This window comes from Theropithecus gelada, chromosome 1 (assembly GCF_003255815.1).
Source record: "Theropithecus gelada isolate Dixy chromosome 1, Tgel_1.0, whole genome shotgun sequence".
Classification (NCBI taxonomy): domain Eukaryota; kingdom Metazoa; phylum Chordata; class Mammalia; order Primates; family Cercopithecidae; genus Theropithecus; species Theropithecus gelada.
The window spans coordinates 152,420,176-152,446,118 of record NC_037668.1 but is presented as its reverse complement, the minus strand read 5'-3'; the positions used below and the strand labels follow the sequence as shown (position 1 = coordinate 152,446,118).

At 36.2% G+C, this 25,943-nt stretch overlaps 1 protein-coding gene across 18 annotated transcripts in view; it reads left to right on the top strand.

Moving 5' to 3' along the window:
* RPS6KC1 (ribosomal protein S6 kinase C1) overlaps nt 1–25,943 on the top strand; it is a 211,396-nt gene that overhangs the window by 166,607 nt on the left and 18,846 nt on the right. For all 18 annotated transcript variants that reach the window (XM_025398029.1, XM_025398036.1, XM_025398099.1 and 15 more), the window contains 4 exons: nt 601–648; nt 2,218–2,350; nt 11,561–13,156; nt 13,428–13,517. In XM_025398029.1, coding sequence (XP_025253814.1) covers nt 601–648; nt 2,218–2,350; nt 11,561–13,156; nt 13,428–13,517 — 1,867 coding nt within the window. The remainder of the gene's footprint in view (nt 1–600; nt 649–2,217; nt 2,351–11,560; nt 13,157–13,427; nt 13,518–25,943) is intronic.

Genomic DNA, 25,943 nt, shown 5'->3' with positions numbered 1-25,943 from the left:
TGGGACACCATAGTTACAAGTTAGGTAAGAGTTGGTCTTTGCTTGAATCAGAGTATTAACTGTGGAAATGGTAAGGTGAGTTCAGATTCAGGATACATTTTGAAGACAGAGCTGATAGGATTTGGTGGAAAGAGGTGTTAAGGTGAATCCAGGGTGAAGTGGTACCAAAAGGATGCCTTAGGCTAGAGCCTGAGTTATTGAGATCATATTATAGCAAGTTGCTACATAGGAGATTTTAGGAAAAAAATTGAGACTTGAACAATTTTTTTGAACCACTTCCTGTTGATCATATATGTTCCAAGAGGGAAAACTCTGTTTAATATGTCTTTTACTTCTAAGAAATACATTTTAAAATACTTTAGGAAACAGGAATGTTTCTAAAATATGTCATTTTTAGAAAAGGAAACCATAATAAAACCTATTTTGGATAAGGTTATTTTGATTCTATAATTTGCCAACTTAAAAAAATTATTCAGAAATGAACAATTTTGGGGAGGGGATTAAATATCAGCCCTGCCCCACTCTTAAAGTTTAGTTTAAAGCTAAGAGTTAATGTTTCATTGTATTGTTAATAAATTATTACTCATGTCTTTTATGTAGGTTTTACTTGTAATGGACACAAGGACAGAACAGACTTTCATTTTAAAAGTAAGTAAAATTTGTAGCCAGGTGTGGTGCCTATAATCCCAGCACTTTGGGAGGCTGAGGTAGGCAGATCACCTAAGGTCAGGAGTTCGAGACCATCCTGACTAACATGGTGAAACCCCGTCTGTACTAAAAATACAAAAATTAGCTGGGTGTAATGGTGGGCGCCTATAATCCCAGCTACTCGGGAGGCTTAGGCAGGAGAATCGCTTGAACCCAGGAGGCAGAGATTGCAGTGAACCAAGATTGCACCATTGCACTCCAGCCTGGGCAACAAGAGTGAGACCCTGTTTCAAATAAAAAAAGAGTAAGTAAAATTTGTATGTTTAATGAATTTAAAATTTTAATTTCAAATTATGCTTCTGAAAGAAAATATTTTAGTTAGTATTTAGTTAATGCTAACTAAGTAGTTAATATTTCCCCCCTAGGTTTTGAATGTCCTTTAATGTTGTTTCTGGTGATATTTATTTACCTTTTTTTTTTTCTATCCTTCCATCATGGTTGATAGCATGCATTTAATAATTTTTTTTTTGACACAGAGTATGGAGGAAATAATTTGGATAAATTGAAGAACCATTTCGTGTTGTTTGAATGTGTAGTGTGTAAATACATCTCAAGAACATTTTTTATAATCGTGAAGGCTACCCACAGTCTCACCTTCGATTATCACTACAGTTCTTAAGAGCTAAAATTTTGCCTTAAAGTCTTGTTACAGGTATTTTGGGAAAGCATTATCTACATTCCTGGTCCTCTTTTTGATCTAAATTCAATTTTGATTCTATACATAATGTAATTTATAACTAAATCAGGAGAGAAAGAACCCTCAATTTTGAAATTTTAAAATTGTGTTTAGAATGGACTGTGCTAGTACATATTCTGAAAATATCCTAATTTAAGTATTTTCACAGCATTCAGAAGATGAATTTATTAATTTTATATTTCTTTTTCTGATGCTTTTTCTTTTGCTGATAAGGCATGGCAGTAGGTCACATTGACACATACTGAAACACGTGTGTGTGTGTGTGTGTGTGTGTGTGTGTGTGTGAATATACATTATCATCGACATTTCCCCAGTTTTTAAAAACAGAGTATGACACCAGAAAATAGACAAACCTTATTCCTTGTAAGAAGACTTAACATTGTTTGCACTTCTAGGGGATGGGATTTTAAAATTGCCTGCTTAATCTAAGAATACCTTTTATGTCTCAGGAGTTTGCATTGGTCTTACAATGTCTACTGCTTTAAAGATATAGATAAGTAAAATAAAGCTTAAGAAAAGGTCACAGAGAAATAACTGTGTGTCATCCTGATGACTTAGTTTGAGAGCATCTCTAATAAAAACACTGACCCACGTAATTGATTTTAATGGCAGCTTTGTGGCATCTTCCTTCTCTGGATTCACGCCAGATGCCATCAGCAGAGCCTCCAGGGACTGGGGGGCATAGAGCAGCAGATGAGTGGTTTCTCTGAAGCCCAGAGTAACTCGGATAGATTAGTTTGGTTGATAAACACAGAGCACAGCAGGCTCCAAAGGCAACTGAGGATACAACTGACCTTTTTGTTCTCTGTCAGGGTCTAAGGAAAAGCAGTGAATACAGCAGGAACAGAAAGACCATCATCCCCCGCTGTGTGCCCAACATGGTGTGCCTGCATAAGTACATCATCTCTGAGGAGTCAGTATTTCTTGTGCTGCAGCATGCGGAAGGTTGGTTTGTAGTTTGGATTGTTTATGCAGTGAAGAATGTCACCTACTTAGCTTCCAGTTTCTCTCTGTCATTTCATGAGCAGATAGAATATATGAAACATGTTTAAGAAACCATTTCCTATTTCTCTGCTCTACCTCCCTACTTTGAGTTGTGAGGGAAAATGAAAACCCAGGTGAACAGCAGATTTCATGTGAACTATGGTACCATTTGTAGATTTACTTCACTACTTTCTCATGAAATTTACCTAATATAATGAGAACTTTAATGTGAATGTGTGGTAAGAGAGCTAGATTTTATTTTAGTGATATTTTGTTCGCTTGTTCCCTGCTGAAAGGATACATTATGTTAGATGACTAAAATGAAAAGCATCCCCTGAAGAATTAATTAATTACCTCCTTCTTTTAGAAGTCAAGGGTGTTTGCTTAACATTTGACGTTACCTAGTTATTCTGATCTGAGTTTTTGTGAATACAGCCATTGGCATCACATATGGGTACAAAGCAGAGGCATAGTTCTCTGCCTTCAAACTATTTATGAAATTTCAGCTCTTTGTAGAGGGAACAGGTGGCAAAAAATATTATGTTTTGATTTTTTTTTGTCCTTTAATACCTGAATTTAAATAAATAGTTTTTTATTTAGGATGACTGAAAACACACATAAATATAAATTCACTTAATACATATTGCCACTTGACTTTTAAGAGGTGTTCGTAAAATAGTAAAAAAATTTTAATTGTTTCCCATATTTCATGAAGCCATTATTTTTATATAACTATCGTACTTTACTAATAGGCATAACATTTGTATTTAATACAATGTTTTAGGAAAAGAAGTCATTGCTTTCTGGAATGAGGTCTCATATGATTAACGAATGCAAGATTTTTGATGGGGGCAGTAAACAATATTGTTTATTGTGAAGTACAGCACAAGATAATTACAGATGGAGGGAAGACCTCCATATGCAGTATTTAATAGGAAATTCAGAAGGGGCTGTATGGTCTCTCAGGTATTAAGAGAGTTAATTGTGTGTGTGAATTGGATAACTAATTCACCTTTGTTCAGACATTATAGACAGCTTTTATCTGAGGATACCAGTGCATTACAGACATTATTGAATTAGAGGTCATGTCATCTGATAGCGAAATACAGCCACCTCTGGTGTGGAACAAAATAACTTGCGTAGTAATAATCCATAATAATTTAGAACAAGGTCAGTAGGATGAATGTAATTATAGTCAATATTCTATTACCCAGTGTGGATTATTCATGTTGGAGATTATCTATGGCAAAATTTTCAATCTTAGCTTACCTCTGTTATTTGTAGCTGTATCTTCCTCTTCTTCCTCTTCCTTTTCCTTCTCCAAATCATTTTTCAGTTTTTTTCTACCATCTTCTCACTATCCCTTATACCTCTTGAAGCTGATGTTTCAATTGATTTTACTTGAATAGTGTGGAAAATTTTTATAATCTTTTAAAGTCATAGACTTATGACTTTTAAATTTTCTATTATTTTAGATCCTTCTTTACTATCGACCATACCTGACTTTGAATGGTCACATGACCATAAAATTTGTCTCTTTTGACCATTCCTTTTAGGTGTCTATTGTTTAATTTTAAGATGGTTTTATAATATAAAGATAGTAAATTACAATGCAAATAGAGACTCTGGATTAATTAACTATTCAATAAATTTATTGAGCATGTACTGTATAGTAGGCTCCTTTTTAGGTGAACAAGACAAGAACGTTCTTTTTTTTTTTTGGTTGGGGGTGGTCAGGGTCTTGCTGTGTTTCCTAGGGTAGAGTGCTATGGTACAATCATAGCTCACTGTAACCTTGAACTCTTGGGCTCAAGTGATCTCCTGCCTCAGCTGGGATTACATGCGTGCACCATGTAATCCCTGGCTAAGTTTTTATAGTTTTTGTAGAGATTGGGTCTCTCCGTGTTGCCCAAGTTGGTCTTAAACTCCTGGCCTCAAGCGATTCTTCCGCCTCAGCCTCCCAAAATGCTGGGATTGCAGATGTGAGCCAGCACGCCAGGCCTGAAACTTAAATTCTTGTTGTGAAAAGTCAAACAGAAAAACAAAAAGCAAGAGAACATTGGATAATAAAAGGAACTATACAGATCTTTTTTTTTTTTTTTTTTTTTTTGAGACGGAGTCTCACTCTGTCCCCCAGGCTGGAGTGCAGTGGTGCCATCTCGGCTCACTGCAAGCTCCGCCTCCTGGGATCATGCCATTCTGCTGCCTCAGACTCCTGAGTAGCTGGGACTACAGGCGCCCGCCACCGCGCCCGGCTAATTTTTTTTGTATTTTTAGTAGAGATTGGGGTTTCACCGTGGTCTCGATCTCCTGACCTTGTGATCCGCCCGCCTTAGCCTCCCAAAGTGCTGGGATTACAGGTGTGAGCCACCGCGCCCGGCAGGAGCTATACAGATCTTTAACAGAGGGAGATCTAACAGATAACAACTGGGGGACTATGTTGAATTAAGTAGTCGAGGGAGCCCTCTCTGAGAAGGTGGCATTTAAGAGAAGTTCTGAATGGCAAAAGAAACAATCATTTGAATGTAAGATACAGGTACAGGGATGAGTGTAAAAACAAACGGGATGTTTGATGACCAAGAAAGGCATCATTTGCTTGGACTGGAGCAGAGCGAGGACAACGTGAGGCACTTGTTGGTACATGAGGCTGTTGGAGAAGTAGACAGGAGCCTTGTACAGCAGAGTAAGGACTTTGGCTTTTATTCAAGTGCGTTGGGAAACCATTGGACTTCTTGAGGGGTGACACAATCTGATTTACATTTTAAAAAGGTCACTGGCTCTTGTATGGGGAATGCGTTGTAGAAAGGTAAAAATAGAAGCAGTAAAAAGGCTAATACTGGAGGCTAGTCAAAAGGTGCTGCTGGCTTAGCCTTCTGGGGCACCAGTCGAGATGTTTGAGGAGAGAGTCAATGGGACCTGTGATGGATTTGAGATTAGGAAGAGGAAAATCTGCAGTAATTTCTCAGATTTGGCTTGAGCAGTGCAGTGAACTGGGTGATGAACAGTGTGTTTTCTTTTACACATCAGTGACACCTCCGTAGATTAGGAATTTGGCCTGTGTCATAGAAAAGTAACTTTTCATATGTGCGAATAGTTATTACTGAGAAAGCAAACCTTGAACAGTTGTTTTCTCCATAACATGAATGCTTTGAATATTTATGATTTGTAGATTTAGCTTTTTATTGCTTACAGAACTACTCATGATTTATGTGAGTGTCTTGGACTCTTTCTTTCCGTTTTTAATTCATTTCATTAGAAATGTATTGAGTGCTTGCTGGGACACAGGCATAGTTCTAATTTGGCAGTGAACAAAACAGAAGACTTTGCCTGCATGGAGCTTACATTACATTACATTATAGAGGCAGAACAGACAATAAGCAAATATTTAAGTAAATATATGACAGATGGAGGTAAATATGCTATGGAGAAAAACTAAAGGAAAGGGGAAGGGAATGCTAAAGGGATGAGAAGGGGTGGTTTGCTATTTTTATATAGGGTGGTCATCTTATTGAGAAGGGACATTTGACCAGAGACCTTCAGGAAGCGAGAGAGGGAGCATTGTAGATATGTAAGGAAAGGATGTCTTGGCAAGAGAAAACAAGTAGGTCCACAGGCTTAGAGGCATTGGTGTGCTTGGTGTTCAAGAAGCAGCAGGATCAGTGTGGCTGGAGCAGAACAGAAAGAGCGGTAGGAAGAATGCTTAGAGAAGTGAGGAGGCAGGCAGGCAGATCCTGTATAGCATTATAGGCCACGTTAAGAACTGGACTTTTATTCTAAATGAGCTAAGACATTGTTGGGTCATGCTGAGCAAAGAATTGATGAGATAGGGATCATTTGCTGCTTGGTGGAAAACAGAATGTAGGAGAGCAGAAGGAAAAGCAGGGAGACCAATTTGGGAGTTGTTGCAGTACCCCAGGTGAAAATGCTGATGGCTTGGACAGGGCATTAGTGGTGTAGGTCAGGGGTCCCCTGGCCACAGACAGGTACCTGGAGGTGAGTGGCGGACAAGTGAACATTACTGCCTGAATTCCGCCTCCTGTCAGATCAGCAGTGGCATTAGATTCTCATAGGAGCACAAACCCTATTGTAAACTGCACATGCAAGGGATCTAGGCTGTACAATCCTTAGGAGAATCTAATGCCTAATGATCGGAGGTGGAACAGTTTCACCCCAAAACAATTTCCACCCTCACCCCCACCCCTGTCCCCGTCCATGAAAAAATTGTCTTCCATGAAACTGGTTCCTGGTGCCAAAAAGATTGGGGACTGCTGGCATAGGTGGTGAAGAATGATTATTAGAATCTGAATGTATTTTGAAGGTAGAACGGGCATGATTCTGTCTTACATGATTTCAAAGTTTTTGGCTCAAATAATTGAGATAATGTAGTTTCCATTTACTAAGCTGTGGGAGAAGTAAATTTAGAAGGAAAATCAGGGATTCCGTTTTGGACATGTGAATTTGAGATGCTTATTAAATATTCAGGTGATGTTGAGTAGAGAGTTAGGATATATCAGGCAGGATTTTAGGAGAGAGGTTTAAAATGTTTACTATTCCTTTTAATAAAGCCCTTTCTTAAACTATTTGAGAGAGAAAGGTGGGAAAGCAGAATGTATTCAGTCAAGGCCATGAGAGTTTAAGTTTCTCAGCTTAGGGATTATGTAATATTCATCATCTGTATGATGAATTAGTAAAATACTTGGTATTTAGAAGGTACTCAGTGTATAATTGTTGAATACTGGGTCAGTCAGAGAAAAGATGAAAGACCAAATTAAAAGACAGAAGTTGCAAAAGTCTCTGACTGTGGATATACAAAATAGAAAGGAGGTAGAAAAGAATTTCTCTCCAAGTTACTTAAGGCCCCAAGGAGTAAAATGATTTTCCTTTTATTAATTAGTTTTCTAAAATTATAAAACTAATTTATAAAATACATTCAAACAAAATGGAAGTTTATAAAGTAAAAATAAAAATTATCCCTCCCTATTCACTTTGTTGCCTAGACCTATTCCCCAGAAATAGGCACTCTTTTAACGGTTATCATATATCTTCCAATAACTTTCTATGTTTATAAGCGTTCTCTCCCTACCTGTCTGTTTTTAAAAAACTTAAATGGGTGTTACATATTGCCTTGAGCTTGCATTTTTTCCCCCATCTTAACAGTGTACCTTGGACGCCTTTAATATATCAGTATATTTAGGTATGTATTAAGAGAGGCAGTACAGTATAGGGATTAAAAATAAGCACTATGGAGCCATGCTGTGTGAATATAAATGCTGGCTCACCATTACTAGTGTGACTTTGGGCAAGTTATTTAACCTTTCTGTGCCTCAGTTTCCTCATTTGTAAAATAGAGATAATATTAATTACCTACCTTATAGGGTTGATGTGAGGATTAAGTAGTTGTATATGTAAAAGGCTTAGAATAGTATCTGGTACATGGTAAGCACTATGTATTTGCAAATGGCTGTTATTGATGTTTACATTGTTTCCAGTACTCAATATAAATACATGTATTTATACATACATGTTTTTGTTTGTTGTATTTTTTGAGAATTATATGTAGGACAGATTTTTTTCCACGTTGAATTGCTTGGCCAAAAGATGATTTTGATTGCTGCGATAGCAGTGTTTTGTCATACATATGAAATTTAAGTACTAATTCTGACCAAGCAAATTAACAAACAAACTTTGCAATCTTATAGAAAACCAATAGATTTAAAATCTGAGGAGAGACAAAGAATTTTAATTAAACATTATGAATTTTTAGTTTTATATCTTAAAATGGTTCAATATCTACAATTTTATGTCCTTCAAAAAGACTTAGAAAAGTATCATTTATAGTCCTAAAATTAGACAAATTTTAGGCACTTTAGTAATAACAGGTTGTTTTTTAAGGTTAATATATGTCTTTGGAAGAACATATGACCCCCAAAATGACGTTATACTTATAGATCCTTATAGATTCTTACTTATAGATTATTTTCCTTGAAAGGTTTTCAAAAAAATTGTAAAGATATTATCTTTCTATAACTCAGTTTAATAAATATTTATTTAATACCTGGTTTACAAGCTAGATAGAATCCTCTGCCTGCAGCTATTAAGACTTTTCAGTCTCGTAAAGGAGATAATAAAAGCATAAAAGTAATATTAATATGATGTTGTAAATGTCATAAAGGGTATGAAGGTGAATGATAGAGGATTCAGAGAAGATATATATTGCGTCCAGTTAAGGGATACAAAGAAATTGGTAAAAGAAAACAGATTCTGAAGGACCTTCAAGAATAGGTAAGATTTTCACAAGCAGATACTGGGGAAACTATTAGGAAAAAAACATTCCAAGTGTAAGCGTGGTATGAGGAAAAGCCCATCATGAATTCTGTGTTGAGTAGGGGGAGAGGACCAAATCATGGGTTGATAACTGTATTACTCAGGAGTTCAAATGCCTGTGCAGAGTTGGTACATGATTCAGTAGGTGGAGGGAATTTGACTTCTTGAATGCAGAAATGGCATAAGATCTGTGCTGAAATAGAAGATTAATTAGGCAGCAGTTAGTAGGGTAGAATGCTACAGGAGGGACTTAAAGTAAGGATCTAGTTGTAGTTATAGCATTATCCCCAAAAATGAAGACTTTAAGTACCTTGAATTTTAGATTTCAGTAGTTTATTCAGGTGGAATTGGCCTAAGAATGAATGGAGCTTTTCTTAGAACTTTATTAAAAGGTACCGTTCCTTGCTGATCAGTGGAACTTTACAGATGCAGGTACTGCTTATACGGTACATCTCATCATCTGATTTGACAAGCAGTGACTTCTATGTCGTGCACATTGTGTAGGCAGTAGACATACAAAGATGAAAAAGACTTGATCCTTTCCTCAAAGTAGTCATCATCTAGGAGAATTGAAAACCACCCAAGTCATTTTATTTGGATTGCACACGGAAATCTTAGGTTTAGGTTCAAGCATTGTTAGACTGACACAATGTAGGTATTTGTGGCAAGACAATGTGAGTATTGTTGTCAACAGACTAAAGAATATAGACTCATTGCATAGCTCCTTTTAAACTTCAGTTGAAATATGGGGAAATGTGAAACACTGAATATACTCTAAAGAGGACAGAAAGCATTAGCTAAGAAAAAAATGAGAGGAAAAAGTTAAATGCCATAATGTCCTTTACCACTAACTGTTATCAAAGTGGGGAAGATGACACAAAAATTAGCTGACTGTGGTGGTGCATGCCTGTAATCCCAGCTAATTGGGTGACTGAGCAGGAGGATAACTTGAACCTAGGAGTTGGAGGCTTCAGTGAGCTGAGATCCCGCCACTGCACTCCAGCCTGGGCTACAGAGTGAGACTCTGTCTTTAAAAAAAAAAAAAAAAAAGGTTAAATAAATAGAATAGGGAAGATGGTTAACTAGATCACTGCTACAAAGAGGTGTATGAGAATTCTATGATTAATATTATGACCATTAGCCTTTATTGAGCATTTATTCTATGCTAGGTACCATGTCAGGTGCTATATGTATTAATTGAATTTCTTGAAATGCAATGTGAAGTAGGAAGAGGTATTTTTGATGTTTCCATTGACTTTTTTACACGTGCAATTGACTGTCAATTATTATTTTCTGGTTTAGGTACCCTTGGCATATGATGCTTAATGATTACACTAAATATGTGCTGAAAAATTGTCTTCTTTATATGAATAGAGGGATTTATTTTTAACACATCATTCTTTTTAATTTTTATTTATTTATTTATTTTTATTATACTTTAAGTTCTAGGGTACATGTGCACAACATGCAGGTTTGTTACATATGTATACATGTGCCATGTTGGCCTGCTGCACACATTAACTGATCATTTACATTAGGTATATCTCCTAATGCTATCCCTCCCCCCTCCCCGTACCCCACAACAGGCCCCAGTGTGTGATGTTCCCTACCCTTTGGCCAAGTGTTCTCATTGTTCAGTTCCCACCTGTGAGTGAGAACATGCAGTGTTTGGTTTTCTGTCCTTGCAATAGTTTGCTCAGAATGATGGTTTCCAGCTTCATCCATGTCCCTACAAAGGACATGAACTCATCCCTTTTTATGGCTGCATAATATTCCATGGTGTATATGTGCCACATTTGCTTAATCCAGCCTATCATTGAACACATCATTCTTAATTTTTCATTTCTTTGCAACTGCAATTCTGTCTCCACAAAGTATACTTCTGCAGTTACTGCTTTTGAGATTTCTGAATCAAATTTAATTAATTATTCTTTCTTATAATACTGTTCCTATTCACTACTGTTATAGCAGGTTTTTGATACTTAGCTATAATTGTTTAACATAAACATTATAATTGACAAAAGGGATTGAGGTGTTTTAATGGTTAAAATAAGATGAAACTATGGTGAAATAATAACTACAAGTATTGCTGGTAAAATACTGGATTTTTTTTTTATTTCTCTGATTTACATGAAAGTGATTTTTATGATTTTAGTTTTAAAGATATATGTCAGAATACACAGTCAGAATTTCCATAACTTGCTTCATTAATGGTTGCCCAATTAATCTTCCTCAGTAGCTTTACTTATACAACATATTACATATGTGGCAGGGCATAAAAGGGGAAATATATTATTAATATGTTATTTATAAAGGCATAATTATATGCCACATGCCAAATTCCTCCATTCCTGGACCAGACATTTTCAAAATGGAATAATAATATTGTTGATTTTTTTCCCCCATTGTAGTATACAATTTAAACAGCACTTATTTATATATTTTCTTCTGACCAAGGGGCCATGCTTGAAAAAATTATTATATAAACAGAGCAGAACATAAACAGATGCTTCTAAGACTAAATGATATTTAACTTTAGAGTAGAATTTTAGCTGTGAAATTTCATATTAGTGTGTGTTGTAACTAATTTCCCTTCAAAGGAAGAAATAGGTTATCACTTAAAAAAATTGATATCAGGAGATATGCTTGAAACCATACTCACCATTCAGCAATAACAAGCATTTTATTAAATATGCTTGTCTTATGGCACACTTGATATTAGTGAGTATTATTGACTTGTTCTGATTGATTTTTTAAGATAGCTTTTGCTTTTCTAATGGCTTAAATAAATAACTGTTAATTTGGAGATGTTAATACTTTTGTTTGTTTTGTTATACTTGTTCACAGGTGGCAAACTGTGGTCATATATCAGTAAATTTCTAAACAGAAGTCCTGAAGAAAGCTTTGATATCAAGGAAGTGAAAAAATCTACACTTGCCAAAGTTCACCTGCAGCAGCCAACTTCTAGTCCTCAGGACAGCAGTAGCTTTGAATCCAGAGGAAGTGATGGTGGAAGCGTGCTTAGAGCTCTGCCTTTGAAGAGTAGTCTTACTCCAAGTTCTCAAGATGACAGCAACCAGGAAGATGATGGCCAAGATAGCTCTCCAAAGTGGCCAGATTCTGGTTCGAGTTCAGAAGAAGAATGTACTACTAGTTATTTAACATTATGCAATGAATATGGGCAAGAAAAGATTGAACCAGGGTCTTTGAATGAGGAGCCCTTCATGAAGACTGAAGGGAATGGTGTTGATACTAAAGCTATTCAAAGCTTCCCAACACACCTTGCCGCTGACAGCGACAGCCCCAGCACACAGCTGAGAGCTCACGAGCTGAAGTTCTTCCCCAACGATGACCCAGAAGCAGTTAGTTCTCCAAGAACATCAGATTCCCTCAGTAGATCAAAAAACAGCCCCATGGAATTCTTTAGGATAGACAGTAAGGATAGCGCAAGTGAACTCCTGGGACTTGACTTTGGAGAAAAATTGTATAGTCTAAAATCAGAACCTTTGAAACCATTCTTTACTCTTCCAGATGGAGACAGTGCTTCTAGGAGTTTTAATACTAGTGAAAGCAAGATAGAGTTTAAAGCTCAGGACACCATTAGCAGGGGCTCAGATGACTCAGTGCCAGTTATTTCATTTAAAGATGCTGCTTTTGATGATGTCGGTGGTACTGATGAAGGAAGACCTGATCTTCTTGTCAATTTACCTGGTGAATTGGAGCCAACAAGAGAAGCTGCAGCAATGGGACCTACTAAGTTTACACAAACCAATATAGGGATAATAGAAAACAAACTCTTGGAAGCCCCTGATGTTTTATGCCTCAGACTTAGTACTGAACAATGCCAAGCACATGAGGAGAAAGGCATGGAGGAACTGAGCGATCCCTCTGGGCCCAAATCTCGTAGGATGACAGAGAAACGTTATGCTCAGGACGATCCCAGGATGTTATTTGTAGCAGCTGTTGATCATAGTAGTTCAGGAGATATGTCTTTGTTACCCAGCTCAGATCCTAGGTTTCAAGGACTTGGAGTGGTTGAGTCAGCAGTAACTGCAAACAACACAGAAGAAAGCTTATTCCGTATTTGTAGTCCACTCTCAGGTGCTAATGAATATATTGCAAGCACAGACACTTTAAAAACAGAAGAAGTATTGCTGTTTACAGATCAGACTGATGATTTGGCTAAAGAGGAACCAACTTCTTTATTCCAGAGAGACTCTGAGACTAAGGGAGAAAGTGGTTTAGCGCTAGAAGGAGACAAGGAAATCCATCAGATTTTTGAGGACCTTGATAAAAAATTAGCACTAACCTCCAGGTTTTACATCCCAGAGGGCTGCATTCAAAGATGGGCAGCTGAAATGGTGGTAGCCCTTGATGCTTTACATAGAGAGGGAATTGTGTGCCGCGATTTGAACCCAAACAACATCTTATTGAATGATAGAGGTCAGGAACTTTTGCAAATGCATTTCTTTTTATTCGCTGTTGCTTCCAATTAACTGAGTAGGCGTTTTATCTTGTAATTAGTATCTTCATTTCCTGTCTAGAGCTTCATTATCAGTGCAGCAAATTCACCCCCAGTAATAGCTTCTAGTACTTAATGATGCCATTATTCTTAATGATACTGTTTTTAGCTACAAAAGGAGTAATTACAGTTCACTTCTGCAGAAAATGGAAGAGAAAAATGTTTTGATTTCTCCTGTCGTTTTGTTTTTAGGACACATTCAGCTAACGTATTTTAGCAGGTGGAGTGAGGTTGAAGATTCCTGTGACAGCGATGCCATAGAGAGAATGTACTGTGCCCCAGGTTAGAGCAATCTCCTAAAATGTTTCACTTGAAAAAGTGATTCGGCAGCTCTCATTTCTTTATAGAAGTTGTATTTTTGTATCTTTCACTAGCAGTTTACATATGTGTTAGATTGGGTTATCTGTTTAACCCTTCAAAAAAAGAAAATTTGGGGCTGAACCAATTAAGTAATTCATAGGTATATATGTGTATGTGTGTCCATATATTTATTATTGTTAAATGAGTTTATATCTCACTAAGAACTGCAGTGAATTCTTAGAAATGTCTTAGCTTCTTAGTGTTTATAGGGACCTTTAAATACCCTGAGCCTCTTTAGATTTGTGATTTTTTTCTTTCTTTTTTTTTTTTGAGATGTATCTCACTCTGTCATACAGGCTGGAATGCAGTGGTGCTGTTATGGCTCGCTGCAGCCTCCAACTCCTGGGCTCAAGCAGTCCTGTTGCCTCAGCTTCCGAGTAGCTGGGACTACAGGTGTGCACCACCATGCCTGGCTAATTTTTTTTAAAGCATTTCTTGTAGACATGAGGTCTTTCTGTGTTGCCCAGGCTGGTCTAGAACTCCTGGGCTCAAGGTGCTGGGATTACAGGTACATGCCACTACTCCTGGCTAATTTATTTATTTATTTATTTTGTAGAAACAGGGCCTTGCTGTGTTGCTCAGACTGGTCCTGAACTCCTGGCCTCAAGCAATTCTCCTGTCTCAGCCTCTGGAATAGCTGGGATTACAGGCATGAGCCATGGTACCTGGCAAAATGGAGGTTTTAAAAATGCAATATGATTTTAGTGATGTGCCAACCTGGCATTTTATAAGAGATTTTTGTAGACACAACAGTTTTATCTTGCCCTTACTGTATTGTCTTTATTTTTTAAAAATTAGAGATTTATTTAATAATAATTCTAATAATTTATTCTAAAAATTTAGATTTATTCTAATAAATAAAGCAAAATTTATTTATTAGATCTTTTACTGACAATTATAGGTAGCGTAAGCATATGAATTGTATTTGAGTTGGTTTTTCTTAGTCATCAGTGCAGATGGGGCTGTGTTATGAATCCAAAGTTTGTTCACCTTTTGCTTACCGTTTAGCCTCTTTGGATGGCCAGAGTCACTTCACCTGTCACCCCATTGGCCTTCAAAGGAGTTTCAAGCTGATTTTTTTGACATAATCTGCTTAGGTGTTGATCAATATAGTATTTAATACTTACCAGCTAACTAATGTACTGATGCTAACCTTGTTTCTCTGCATAATGGGAAGTGATGATAATAAGGATTAGAAGAGCTAGATTGTTTCTAGTTACAACTTTCATTGTTAAGAATTATTTCCGCAGTAGAGAATACCAAAGTTTTCCAGCCTATAAAAAAAAAATCCCAAAACGTTCCTGAAAGCAACTGTTAGGGTTTTGTTTTCTTTCCTCCTTCTTCCTTCAAATTAAGACTGTTTGGTTTTTATTTATTCTTAGACACAATAGAGCACACCTACATTTTTTTTCTCAGATAGATAATGTGATGCTATATTTTGAAATCATATTAGTTAATAGGATAAAAAATTTCATGTTGAATTCACTTTATTACAGTTACTTGATTAAGAAAAAACCAGATCCTCCCCACTTTCTAATTTGATAAGAAATAACATTTTAGGTTCCAATGAATATATTTGTTAATTATAATGAATTTGAAAATTTTAGGATCAAACTTAATTTTGGAGTTTTTTTGAATCAAGCCTGTTACATCCTAAAGTGAAGTCTGATGGTAACTATATAACAAAACCAAACGTTTATGGAATATTGTTTAATATTTGTAAGTAGCCCTTATTTCTTATTTTTGTTATTACTTTCCTTTTTTTTCCCTGGTTCCTAGTAAGTGTATATATTGTTACTTATTGGAAACTATCTGTAAATTTGTGCTTGAGCATTATACAGATTATTTTTCTTTATTCTCAAGCACAGTCAGATTTACTTTAATGTCCATAACATGTTGGTATCCTGAGAGTTTTAATATGTGTAGAACAGAACCATATTACATTCATCAACAGATATACACTTTCAATTTCATATACTGGAATAAACCAAATTTAATACAGATCAGTTTCTAAGTTCTAATTTTTAAGCCTTGTCCCAGAAATTACAATTCTCTTAGTTGACCAGCAGGTGGCAGTCTACCATTAATGGATTTTGCTGTCCTTTTCCAGGTTGTCCTTCACTAGCATTTGAAAAAAGCTGTAGTCTGAAGAGGTGCTTTGTTGTCATTATTTGCATAAAAGAATTGTGCTTCCAAGCTTTGTGAGTTGCAAAAGTGTTCTAGTGTTATGGCATGCTTTGTGAACAATGTGGAAAGGCTTTCCATTCATTAGGCCTGTTAATTTTAGCAACTAGGTAAAACAAAACAAGTAATGGCCTTAAGAGAAAAGTAACACCAGTGTTCTAATTAAGATGACCTTAAATCTAGAGAGTTATAGAACTCGGTTAAGTCTATGTGCTCGCACCCCTCACTTACAACTCAAGGGGAATTAGAGCAAAAATTTGTGAATTACTGTTTGCCCCAAAAGTTCATAGCAGTGCTACTGATAAATCAAAACTACAAATAGGTTTTCCTTTCCTCGAAGGATGGAAGCAATGCTAATATGTTAATATTTCAATGCTTAAAAATACAAATCAGTAACTACATGGGACATAGATTGTTTAACCACCTTTTGATCTACCCTTAGGAACACCAAGAGTTGAAGTAATTTCCTCTCATATGATCCCCTCCCTCTTACTTCCCAAGTCTAACCTTAGTATTATTGTCCAAGTAACTCTAAAGCATGTTAAGCAGCTGATGTTTGGTTAGAAAGAAAAGTTGTCACAAGATTACGATGAGAGTAACTCACTTCTGTTTAAACAGTGTGCACCCTCTACCCTGCCACTTCACCTCCTGGGAATCCTTATCACATATTTGTCCTGAAAACATTATCCACCTGCCCTGTACTTTATAATATCAGCAGTGTATCTTTTTATCTTGTGGATGATGTGCCTTTATATTTTGAGAAAAATTTCCAGTAACAGATTCGATTTGCATGGACAGAAACTTGAGCAAATGCCAAACTAGCAGGGGGGCCATTATTCTGCTCTATAAATAAGTTTAAAAAAGAAAAAACACACACACAGAAACCTGTGAATCAACATGTTTTGGTCTAATTGAGGGGAAAAGCAAGACAGATAAATTTTGAAATGCAAATGATCACCTTCTGTTATTTAAGTATAGTTTCTGCCAACTTTGTGATCCTAGATTTTAAAAAGTCGTAATTATTTCAACAATGTATACTCCCAAGGATGCCCAAGATTCACAAGTGTCTATAACAAAACTGAGAACTTTTTAAAAAGTTGCCACTTTTTTATATTAAAGAAAACAAGTCCAACAACAAAAAGACAAAAACCACGAAGCTTTCTCTGTCTACATCTGTGAAAAAGCCAGCGCATAAATGGCTGCAGCTGCAGACCCATCAAGAGGGTCTTGAGAATACGAATTCACTGATCAAACCCAGCCCTGTTTTCAAAGTAGAAGCCATTCCTTTTAGGTTCACTTTGTATCCTTAGATTATCTAGGATGATTCTCTAGAAAGGTTTTATTTTAAATAAACATCATTCATGGTAAATGGGTTCCTTTCATACCACAGAAACACAGAATGGAGTTCAGGAAGAGAAAAGGCAAAAGAAATAGTCCACAAAGTAGGAACAGATTGTATAGTATGACAATGTAAATATAACACTGTCTGGTTTCCACATTAGGAGACTTTTAGATACTTTATTAGGATACTTTTACACAGGTTCTTCTATTTTTTTTGTTGTGAGAGATTAGAGAATGAAAACTGGAGTAAATTGGTTATTTTTCTCTGGAGGACTTTCTTTTGGTTACTCTGATTTTATATCTGTTTTTACACACATAAACACAAAAGTTTTAGCCAAAAGATTTTATGTGCTTTATCATTTGATTTATTAACTTATGATAAAGAATAAACCTTTGGTTATAGTGTTTTAAGTATAAAGGAAAAATAAAATGTCAAGAAAGTATTTTTTTACCACTTTTTTTCTTGACTCTTATCATTCAAAAATGGCTAGAAAATAGAACCTGTACTACTAAGCATATAAAATACAAAAAGGAAAACTGATTCTGAGGTGGGAGGATTGCTTGAGGCTGTGAATATGAGACTGCAGTGTGCTATGATCATGCCTGTGAATAGCTACTGCACTCCAGCCTGGGCAATATAACAAGACCTTGTCTCTTAAGCAAAAATATAAGAAAATGATATTTGAAAGCTTAATATACGATCTGAGACAAGTGCATAAAATTATTTGTGTTAGTTAACCTAATATAGTCACTTAAGTTTCCCATTCTAGTTTTGAACAAGTTGATATGGTATCCTATCAGTATGTGTCCTTCACTTTTATTTTCTGCCCCATTATGAGTCTTTAATTTGAAATGCTTGAAATTTACATTGATATTTGTCATTGAATACTTTTCAGACTTGAGGATTTATAGGTGCATATATGTGTAAATTGAAGAAGTCCAAAATGCTTTTCACTGCAGCCCGATCTCCATGCTCCCAGATGCTTTAATTTGAAATGCTTGAAATTTACATTGATACTTGTCATTGAATACTTTTCAGACTTGAGGATTTATAGGTGCATATATGTGTAAACTGAAGAAGTCCAAAAGGCTTTTCACTGCAGCCCAATCTCCATGCTCCCAGATGTCAAATGACAGCTTTGCTTCCTCTCTTAGGCAATTTCACACTTGGAAACAGCTCACAGCTGACGGTAAAAAGTGAAACATAGAAAAATCATGCTGAAAACTATCTGTAAAAATTCAGTTTTAGAGCATGACATTTATTGACTACTTTTCTTTGTTCTTCTAGCCTGACTTTATCAAATAATCCATGAATATGTTTTGGGGAATAGTTTCCCCTGCCCTTCTCCATAAACATGCTTTCCGTGGCATTTGTTTCTTTATAGGCATGGAGCTCCATGTAATAGTTATGTATCTGATAATTAAAACTAGGACTCAGACCATGGATAGTTTAAAATATCTTGAGGCTATCAGAAGTTTTTAAGGTTTAGAACTTTTACACAGAATTGAGAACTACCAAACCTGCATATTGTCCCAGATCAGGTATAAACTCATTGCTTGACCTTGGGAAATTTATTTAAGACTTTCTAGGCCTCAATTTAACAGTAGTAAAATAGATTTGTTGGGTGTAAGTAAAATCACAGATGTCAGATCATCTGACATCCTCCTTACACAAAATGTACTCAAAATTGAAGTTTATCTTATTAAGGCAGGCTTTTTCCCCCAAGGGTAAATACTGATTTCTTATCTAATGTTAGTAGAGTTAAAAAGTTATTTCATTTGGATGACTTTCTGAGTATATATTTTTACTCATTTATAGAATTTGTACATAAAGTATATCATGTGGAAATAAGAGATTTATGGAAAATACTTTCATTTAGAGGAATGATGCCAAAACAACTTTTGTTTGGGGTGAAAGTTGAATGTCAAGATTCTCAACAAAGAAAATTGTTTAAATAAGAAAGAAATATTTAGATATGAGAATTTATGGGACCTGGATAATTTCAGCAAACATGAGAAATCTAATTTTAAGAATGTGAGATTGATAGGGAAAGCAAATAAATATAGATGTATATTTCAAAATAATAATGACATAACCAGGAGATACTACTTTTTTTCCTAAAACAGAAAGAAGGTGGCAGCAAGAGGGAACTATAGGAATAATTTTGAGTAAAATATTTATGGTTAATATTTAAATACTATGTTTCAGACAGTAACTGTTTTATTTACCCTTAAGCAAAACTTCAGCAATAGCTAGCTCTCTTGTACATAGTATTTTAATGTTTTCCTTGAATGATTAACAAGTATGTTTAGTTCTTTGCCCTCAGTTTTTATCATCAGAAAAACCAAATCTGTTTCTTCTTCAGGAAAACCAGTTAATATTTCAGTTTGCCATAGAATAGTGACGCTTTTCCACTGAAGAAAATTTCTTGATACACTTCACCACTGTATATCCATGAAACTTGTAATATGAGTATAGAGTACAAGCAAAAAAGGCTTCAAGTTAATGTAAGTCTTACCTTGTCTAGGCAAGGCCCTTGTGGTGCAAAGAAGATCAAAGGATCACTTTAGGAGGACTTGGGGGTCTAGAACCCTGGAATCCATGGGCCAGTCACCATCACATCTCAGTTAAGGTTGCTCCATATTGAAAGAGACTAGTCTGAAATCATGATTCTCCTATCAGGCCAGAATGTGATATGTCTCCAGTGGTGAGAATGAGACAAAGTAAGAGTGAAGAATTCAGTCCCTGTTATTAGGCATCTTAGCAACTGACGCATTAGCACATCCCAAGAGAAGTTCAATGAATTGATGTTTTGATACAGAAGAGGTGAAAAACAGTATCTCTGTACATTTCATAGTACGACCTGATATTTGGAGTGGAGGGTTTATGTCAAGCTTTAGATTAGATTATTAAAAGTAAGTTAATCTTAACCTTTTATTTACCCCAAACCTTTTTCTTGATGATTTTGGGCAAATTTCTTTTTTAGAAGAGGAACATGAGACTAGAGACTTATAAAGTATTAGCTACAGTGTAATGCTTTTTATTTTTCATATGTCAATTGACTTTTGTCAAACTATTCAGTAATTGGCCTTACCACTGCATTATTATAAAGAAGAAAGTGAACTGTCTTTTGCCTCTGATGTTTAACAAAGATGTAATGCTGAGTCTCAAACATTATATAGCAGAGCAATTGACTAACTACTTTTATCAAATCATCAGTTTCTGTATCCCATAACATTTTATAAATTTTAATCTCCATTAGGTTACCAGGTCTTAGTCCTTCTAAGCAATTCTTCACAAATTCTTCCTTCAAATAAATGTTTAAAAATGCTAAAGTTTTAAAAAATGAGTGAGGATAAGGCAAGTAGGATTTCTGAAGCTCCTTTAATAGCAGTGCATGTAGCTCTCTGCCTAACACAGCAGCAGAGCGGCAGAGAGAGAGCAAGGGAGCGAGAGAGCTATGCCTGTCATTCTCACAATTTTCAGTTAGCCTTTTTCTCATCAATCAACTGTAATGGCTTTGGTTGGGTAACACTATGACACCCGATGGCTCTTCAGAATGGAGTTGTGATATGATCAATGGAAAATGGAGCATGCTGTTGGTTTTTTCCTACTAGAAATACAGGGTGAGAGAGTAAGCAAGATTGTTTAGAGCTCAGAATTATAATTATAATCAGTCAACCAGAAGTCATGTGGTAGTTACTCATTTCTTATTTTATCTCACAAGAAAACCGTATAGTAATGATACCTATAAACTCCCTTGAACAAGTATTCTTGGCTCTGGAGTGCTGAATCAAGTGGAATTAAGGCGTTTTGACCCAAGTTGTACAGATAATTGCAGGGAAGCTCAGAACATGGTTGCCAGGTCACCACGACAACAAGAAATTCAGAGCTAGGTAGTGGGAGAAAAGTAGAGTTAGATATGTAGCCAAGCCTAGCTTGAACTAGCTGAGTGTGGTCTGCACTCAGGTCTAGTTCCCCACAATACAGCAGGCCCAGGGGTTCAGGTAATTGAATTACCTAAAAGCCAGCTGAATAAATAATGAGGTGGTGGCAGGAAGCGAGACTAGAGACCGAGGTGAGCCAAAACGAATGTGTGTAGGGTGGAGCAGCACCACATCTCCCCTGTCACCTTGCAGCACTGGGAGAAGAACGGGGCCCCAGCTGCTGCAGACTTCTCCCTCTGGACAGTGCCAGTCTCTGTCGCTGGTCTTCTTTGGATAATACGCTAATTAGAGTAATGTGATTCCAGGAACTTTCAAACAGTTCGTGTACCCTGCTCAACAAATACGGCATTTGAATAAGCAATTGAGTACAATGCTGGAGGACTTTATGGAATAGAGAATGGATAATTAGGCAGTCAATGTTTTCTGAAATAGTATAAAATAAGAAAAAAGGAGCAAAATGCCCGTTTGAAAGGATGGGCTAGGAAATGAAAATTCCAGGCTCTAGTTAGTCTGTCACCTAAGAATGAAGATCTGCCTCGGAAATGTGAGGCTGTAGGGAAGTTTCTTCTGTCTGACTTGACTCATTTCGAGTACAAGGCTCCTGTGAACAGCTTTGCATCTTTGAACTTGGAAACTTTAAGCTATTAAACTTTGATATTTTAGTTTATAACTATTAAAGGAGCATTCCAAACCTGGAATTAAAATGAAATCTTATTGTCATAGTTGCTATGGCTTTTAGTTTTGCTTTTGGTTGTAACATTTTCTATTGTCATATACAAAAACTTAAAAAAATTTGTCTCTGTATTTAAAATAGTACCCTGGCTAGGTAGCGTAGTTGTCCTACAATGCATGTAATAATGAATTTGTTTTTGATAACATTTAAAAAATATTTCTAATTGATACAAATGATCTCACCAGCCCACCAGCCGGATAGAACCAGCTTACAAATTTGTGGCACATTTTATGGAATTAGGTGCCTAAATTCCTTTAATTAAACAGGAATAGAAAAAAACCCTGAGTTATCTCCCGGTTCTGTCTTCTTTATTCCCCCAGGGTTTTTCAGCTTTTTTTTTTTTCCCCCCCGAGACAGAGTCTCGCTCGGTCACCCAGGCTAGAGTGCGATGGTGTGATCTCAGCTCACTGTAACCTCCACCTCCTAGGTTCAAGCAGTTCTCCTGCCTCAGTCTCCCAAGTAGCTGGGATTACAGGCGGCCACCACCATACCTGGCTAATTTTTTGTACTTTTAGTAAAGATGGAGTTTCACAAGTTGGCCAGGCTGGTCCTGAACTCCTGACCTCAGGTCATCCACCCACCTGGGCCTGCCAAAGTGCTGGGATTACAGACGTGAGCCACCATGCCCAGCCCAGCTTTCTTTTCTTGATGTAGCACACGCCACCTGTGCCAGAGCAAACAGTACCATCCAGAGGCAGTCATTGTGCTTTGTATGGGGAGCACTGGAAGGTGTCCATTCCACCACCTGAGTTTAGGCTGCCTTCATCTCTTGCCTGGAATAGTGTAGTCAGCTGACTGGCCTCCACTCATCCTCTAATCTTTGTTTCTGCCTGTGGCTGAGTATGCTTTAGACAATGTTTTAAACTTTTTAACCTACAACTTGTAAAAGTGCAAAAGAACTTGATGTAGATCTGCATGCTCAATGGAACGTAAAGAAAACGAATGTGATGAGGGCTTTGGTGGTGCTTTGAGTGCCTTGAATGGACAGTGCTACAAAATACAAGATTGATATATTTATTCAACAAACATTTATTAAATGCCTCCTGTGTCCCAGGCACTGTGCCTAGGAGCCAGAAATAAAAGACACAATTGGTATAATATTGACGGTTACTTTTGAAGATTTACATGAAAAGGAGTCTACCCAAACAGAAGAAATATACAATTGGTTAACTAGGATGTTAATAGACCTTTATAGGTGAATAGTTGTATTTATAGAATGGTAATTTTCTGAGCTAACAAAAGACATGCTTAGCTGTCCCCCTTCCCACAGTTTAGTTCCATATATTGTTGGATACAAAAAATGCTTTCTTCTGTGTTTCTTTCTCTTTGCTCTTTAGTCATCAGCTGCAGTGGAAGACTAATGCTCAGCTCCTGCATAGAAAATCTTTATACACAGCAAGAGCTGGTGAGAGAAATTGACTAGGATTTTGTAATTCTAGTCCCTTTCAATTAGCAACAGATGCTGCAGGGAAAGATTGTCTGTATAGGAACACAGTACTAATGTTTCTGTGCCCTAGCTGACATGGAATGCTCATTGCAAAAGAAAGATGTTCTTTTCCTTGGTCAAAGTTGTCACCGATGACAGATTAGATTTTTTTAACCTTTCTCCTAAATCCATTTAATGAAGTCTGACTCCCTTAGAAGAAAGTTAAATTCTTGACCAATTGTAACAGCATTTCTAATTGAACACTTAAAGAATTTATAGAAAGTTTAGACATTCCAGCTTCCTTTCTGATAGTATAAAGGTATACATTGTGCTTAATTTTAAGGTTATAAGAATTTGCCTTTGTTCTTATGTTGTCTTATTTGTTCCTTATGGTTTTTTTTTCCCCCAAAAGAGAGCTTTGGAATCCTTAAGGTCAAATATTTAAAGTGAACATTTTTATTATTTTGAGAAAAAGAATCCTGTGGCATTAGAAAACTATATTTACCTTTCACCTCCTTCCCTACTGTATTTACTACTGATTATCATTTTAATGTATTGTATGGATCTTGCGGCCTTAAGATTGGCCTGTCATTCTGATATTTGGATAAAGCATTATGTTACTTATGTGATAAATTCTTCCAGCATCTAACTATTGGTTTAATTTGAGTATTACATAAACACTTTATTTACAATGATTGCTGCTTTTTAATTAAATTTATATGACTTCTTAATAACAGTTCCACAGTTGCTATAACTTTGAGAGTGAAAAGAAATGAGGCTTTTAAGATTCTATTCATTTAAAAAAGCCTAGTTAAGAAAAATAGTTTAAGAGTTCTAAATTACAATAGAATTTCTCTATAAGTGAAATTCTCTTCTAAGAAGATTCTGAACATACTGTATTTCCTTCTGTTCCATGGGGAGAGAAGATACCAGCAACAGAGCATATTGCCAGAAGGAGGTTATGGACTTGTCTCTGGGAATTTTTGGAATGGGGATGGGTAACTATATTGTTAGTAAAGGTGAAGTGAAGAATTAGATGATTTATGTGGTTCTCCTTTAGTGGAAAAACCAGGGAACTGAGTCAAATGGCCTCACCAGTCTGATGGTGTGTCTTAACATGTATCTGTAAATGTGGAATATCAGATTCCCTTATTAAGCATTTTAAAAGTGATGTCTTTTAAAGAAAAGCAAATTCTGAATTTGGGATGTTGAAAGCCCCACAATTGCTTAAAATGCAAGATGCTTCATCTTTATAAAACTTTATGGAAACGTTTTTGTTTAAAGCTTGAGTTTAACTTGCAGTTTCTAGTTTTCTCAATTTTGTATACAATTTCCAGTATAGTGTTAGATCTGTCTTTGGTTATTTTTGCATCATGTCTGACAAATCTATGCAGTTTAAATTGTATAATCTTAAAAGGCAGTGCCTGTACCCTTAGATAAGCATACATCATGAAGCATACATCATGATTTTAGTATGTTGGAATCACATAGTCTCTCCAATGTCTTCCAAACTTCCTCAAGTCTGAGAGTGTGTACTGTTCTTCTTTCCCTTCCTTTCTCATCGCTATATAGACATCTTATGGTTGAGTTCAAGCTTTCTGCTTTTTTGCTCCTTTACTTTTGGGTACTAAGATTATTATAGTTGCATGTAGGGTAAACATTATTTTGGCTGTAAGAGGGAGACTTGGAAGACTCTGAATATCATAAGGACTATAAAACTTTGTTATTCTGTGTTTTAGCAAGCTCTTTGGCAATATGGGCTACCAAGACAGCATTATTTTTCTGAAAAATATCTTGGCTTATTGAAGAGTGTTCTATGAGGTGTTAAACATGAGTAAAGCAAAGGTAGGCAAAGCACATTTTATGTTGTGATATCTTTGTTTTATTTAATCTTGTTTATTCACTTGTGAAATATGATAGTTTGAATCATTAGTATGAATCAGTAAGATTCTATGTTGTAGTTAGAGTATCAGAATACTGAAGTGAAAGTTCTAGAATTTGACTCAACAGTTTGCACATGTTTGATGTCCTTAAAAATTTATGGATGAGTTGAAATTTAATCAGGAACTGATTCTGTGTCTCCATTACATTAAAAGATGATAATGGTTAGATTTAGTGACCCTGATTCATTTCACTTACCACCAGGTAATTAGTCTTTTAGGGAAAGAGAGGAGTGGCTGTGTATAGAAAAGAGAAAAGGAAGAAGATTGAGGAATGCTTGCTCATCTTAGCATAATCCACTCTTTGGGCATCTTAGGTTAATGGAGGGAGAAGAAGTTATGAGAAAGGCTCATGAGTGCTTTTGAAAACACTTTCAGGATCATAAAATTGCAGATTATAAGAGGTTGAAAGAATGTTAGAGGTCTGGCTGTTCTCATTTTCAGAGAAGCGTCGTGATATACTCAGCCAAGCTCAAACAGCAGCATAACTAGAGCCTTGGCAATACATCTGTTTGACTTAAGGATAAAAATCCAGGATTCTTTGATATCACCATCTCTTTTTGAGTTTTTATGGGAATAAACTGAGAAATTATTTTCTGAGGTAATAATTTATTTTTCTCTGATCATGTTTCTTAATGCCTGTAGTGTGCCACTGCACTTGTGGAGAATAAGGATACTGTTTTACCAAGACTAGAAATTGCAATTATAGAATGTAGTGGTAGGGAATGGGGCATGCCCAGAAACTTAACACCTTGTGTTTTATAGGAAAAATGTTT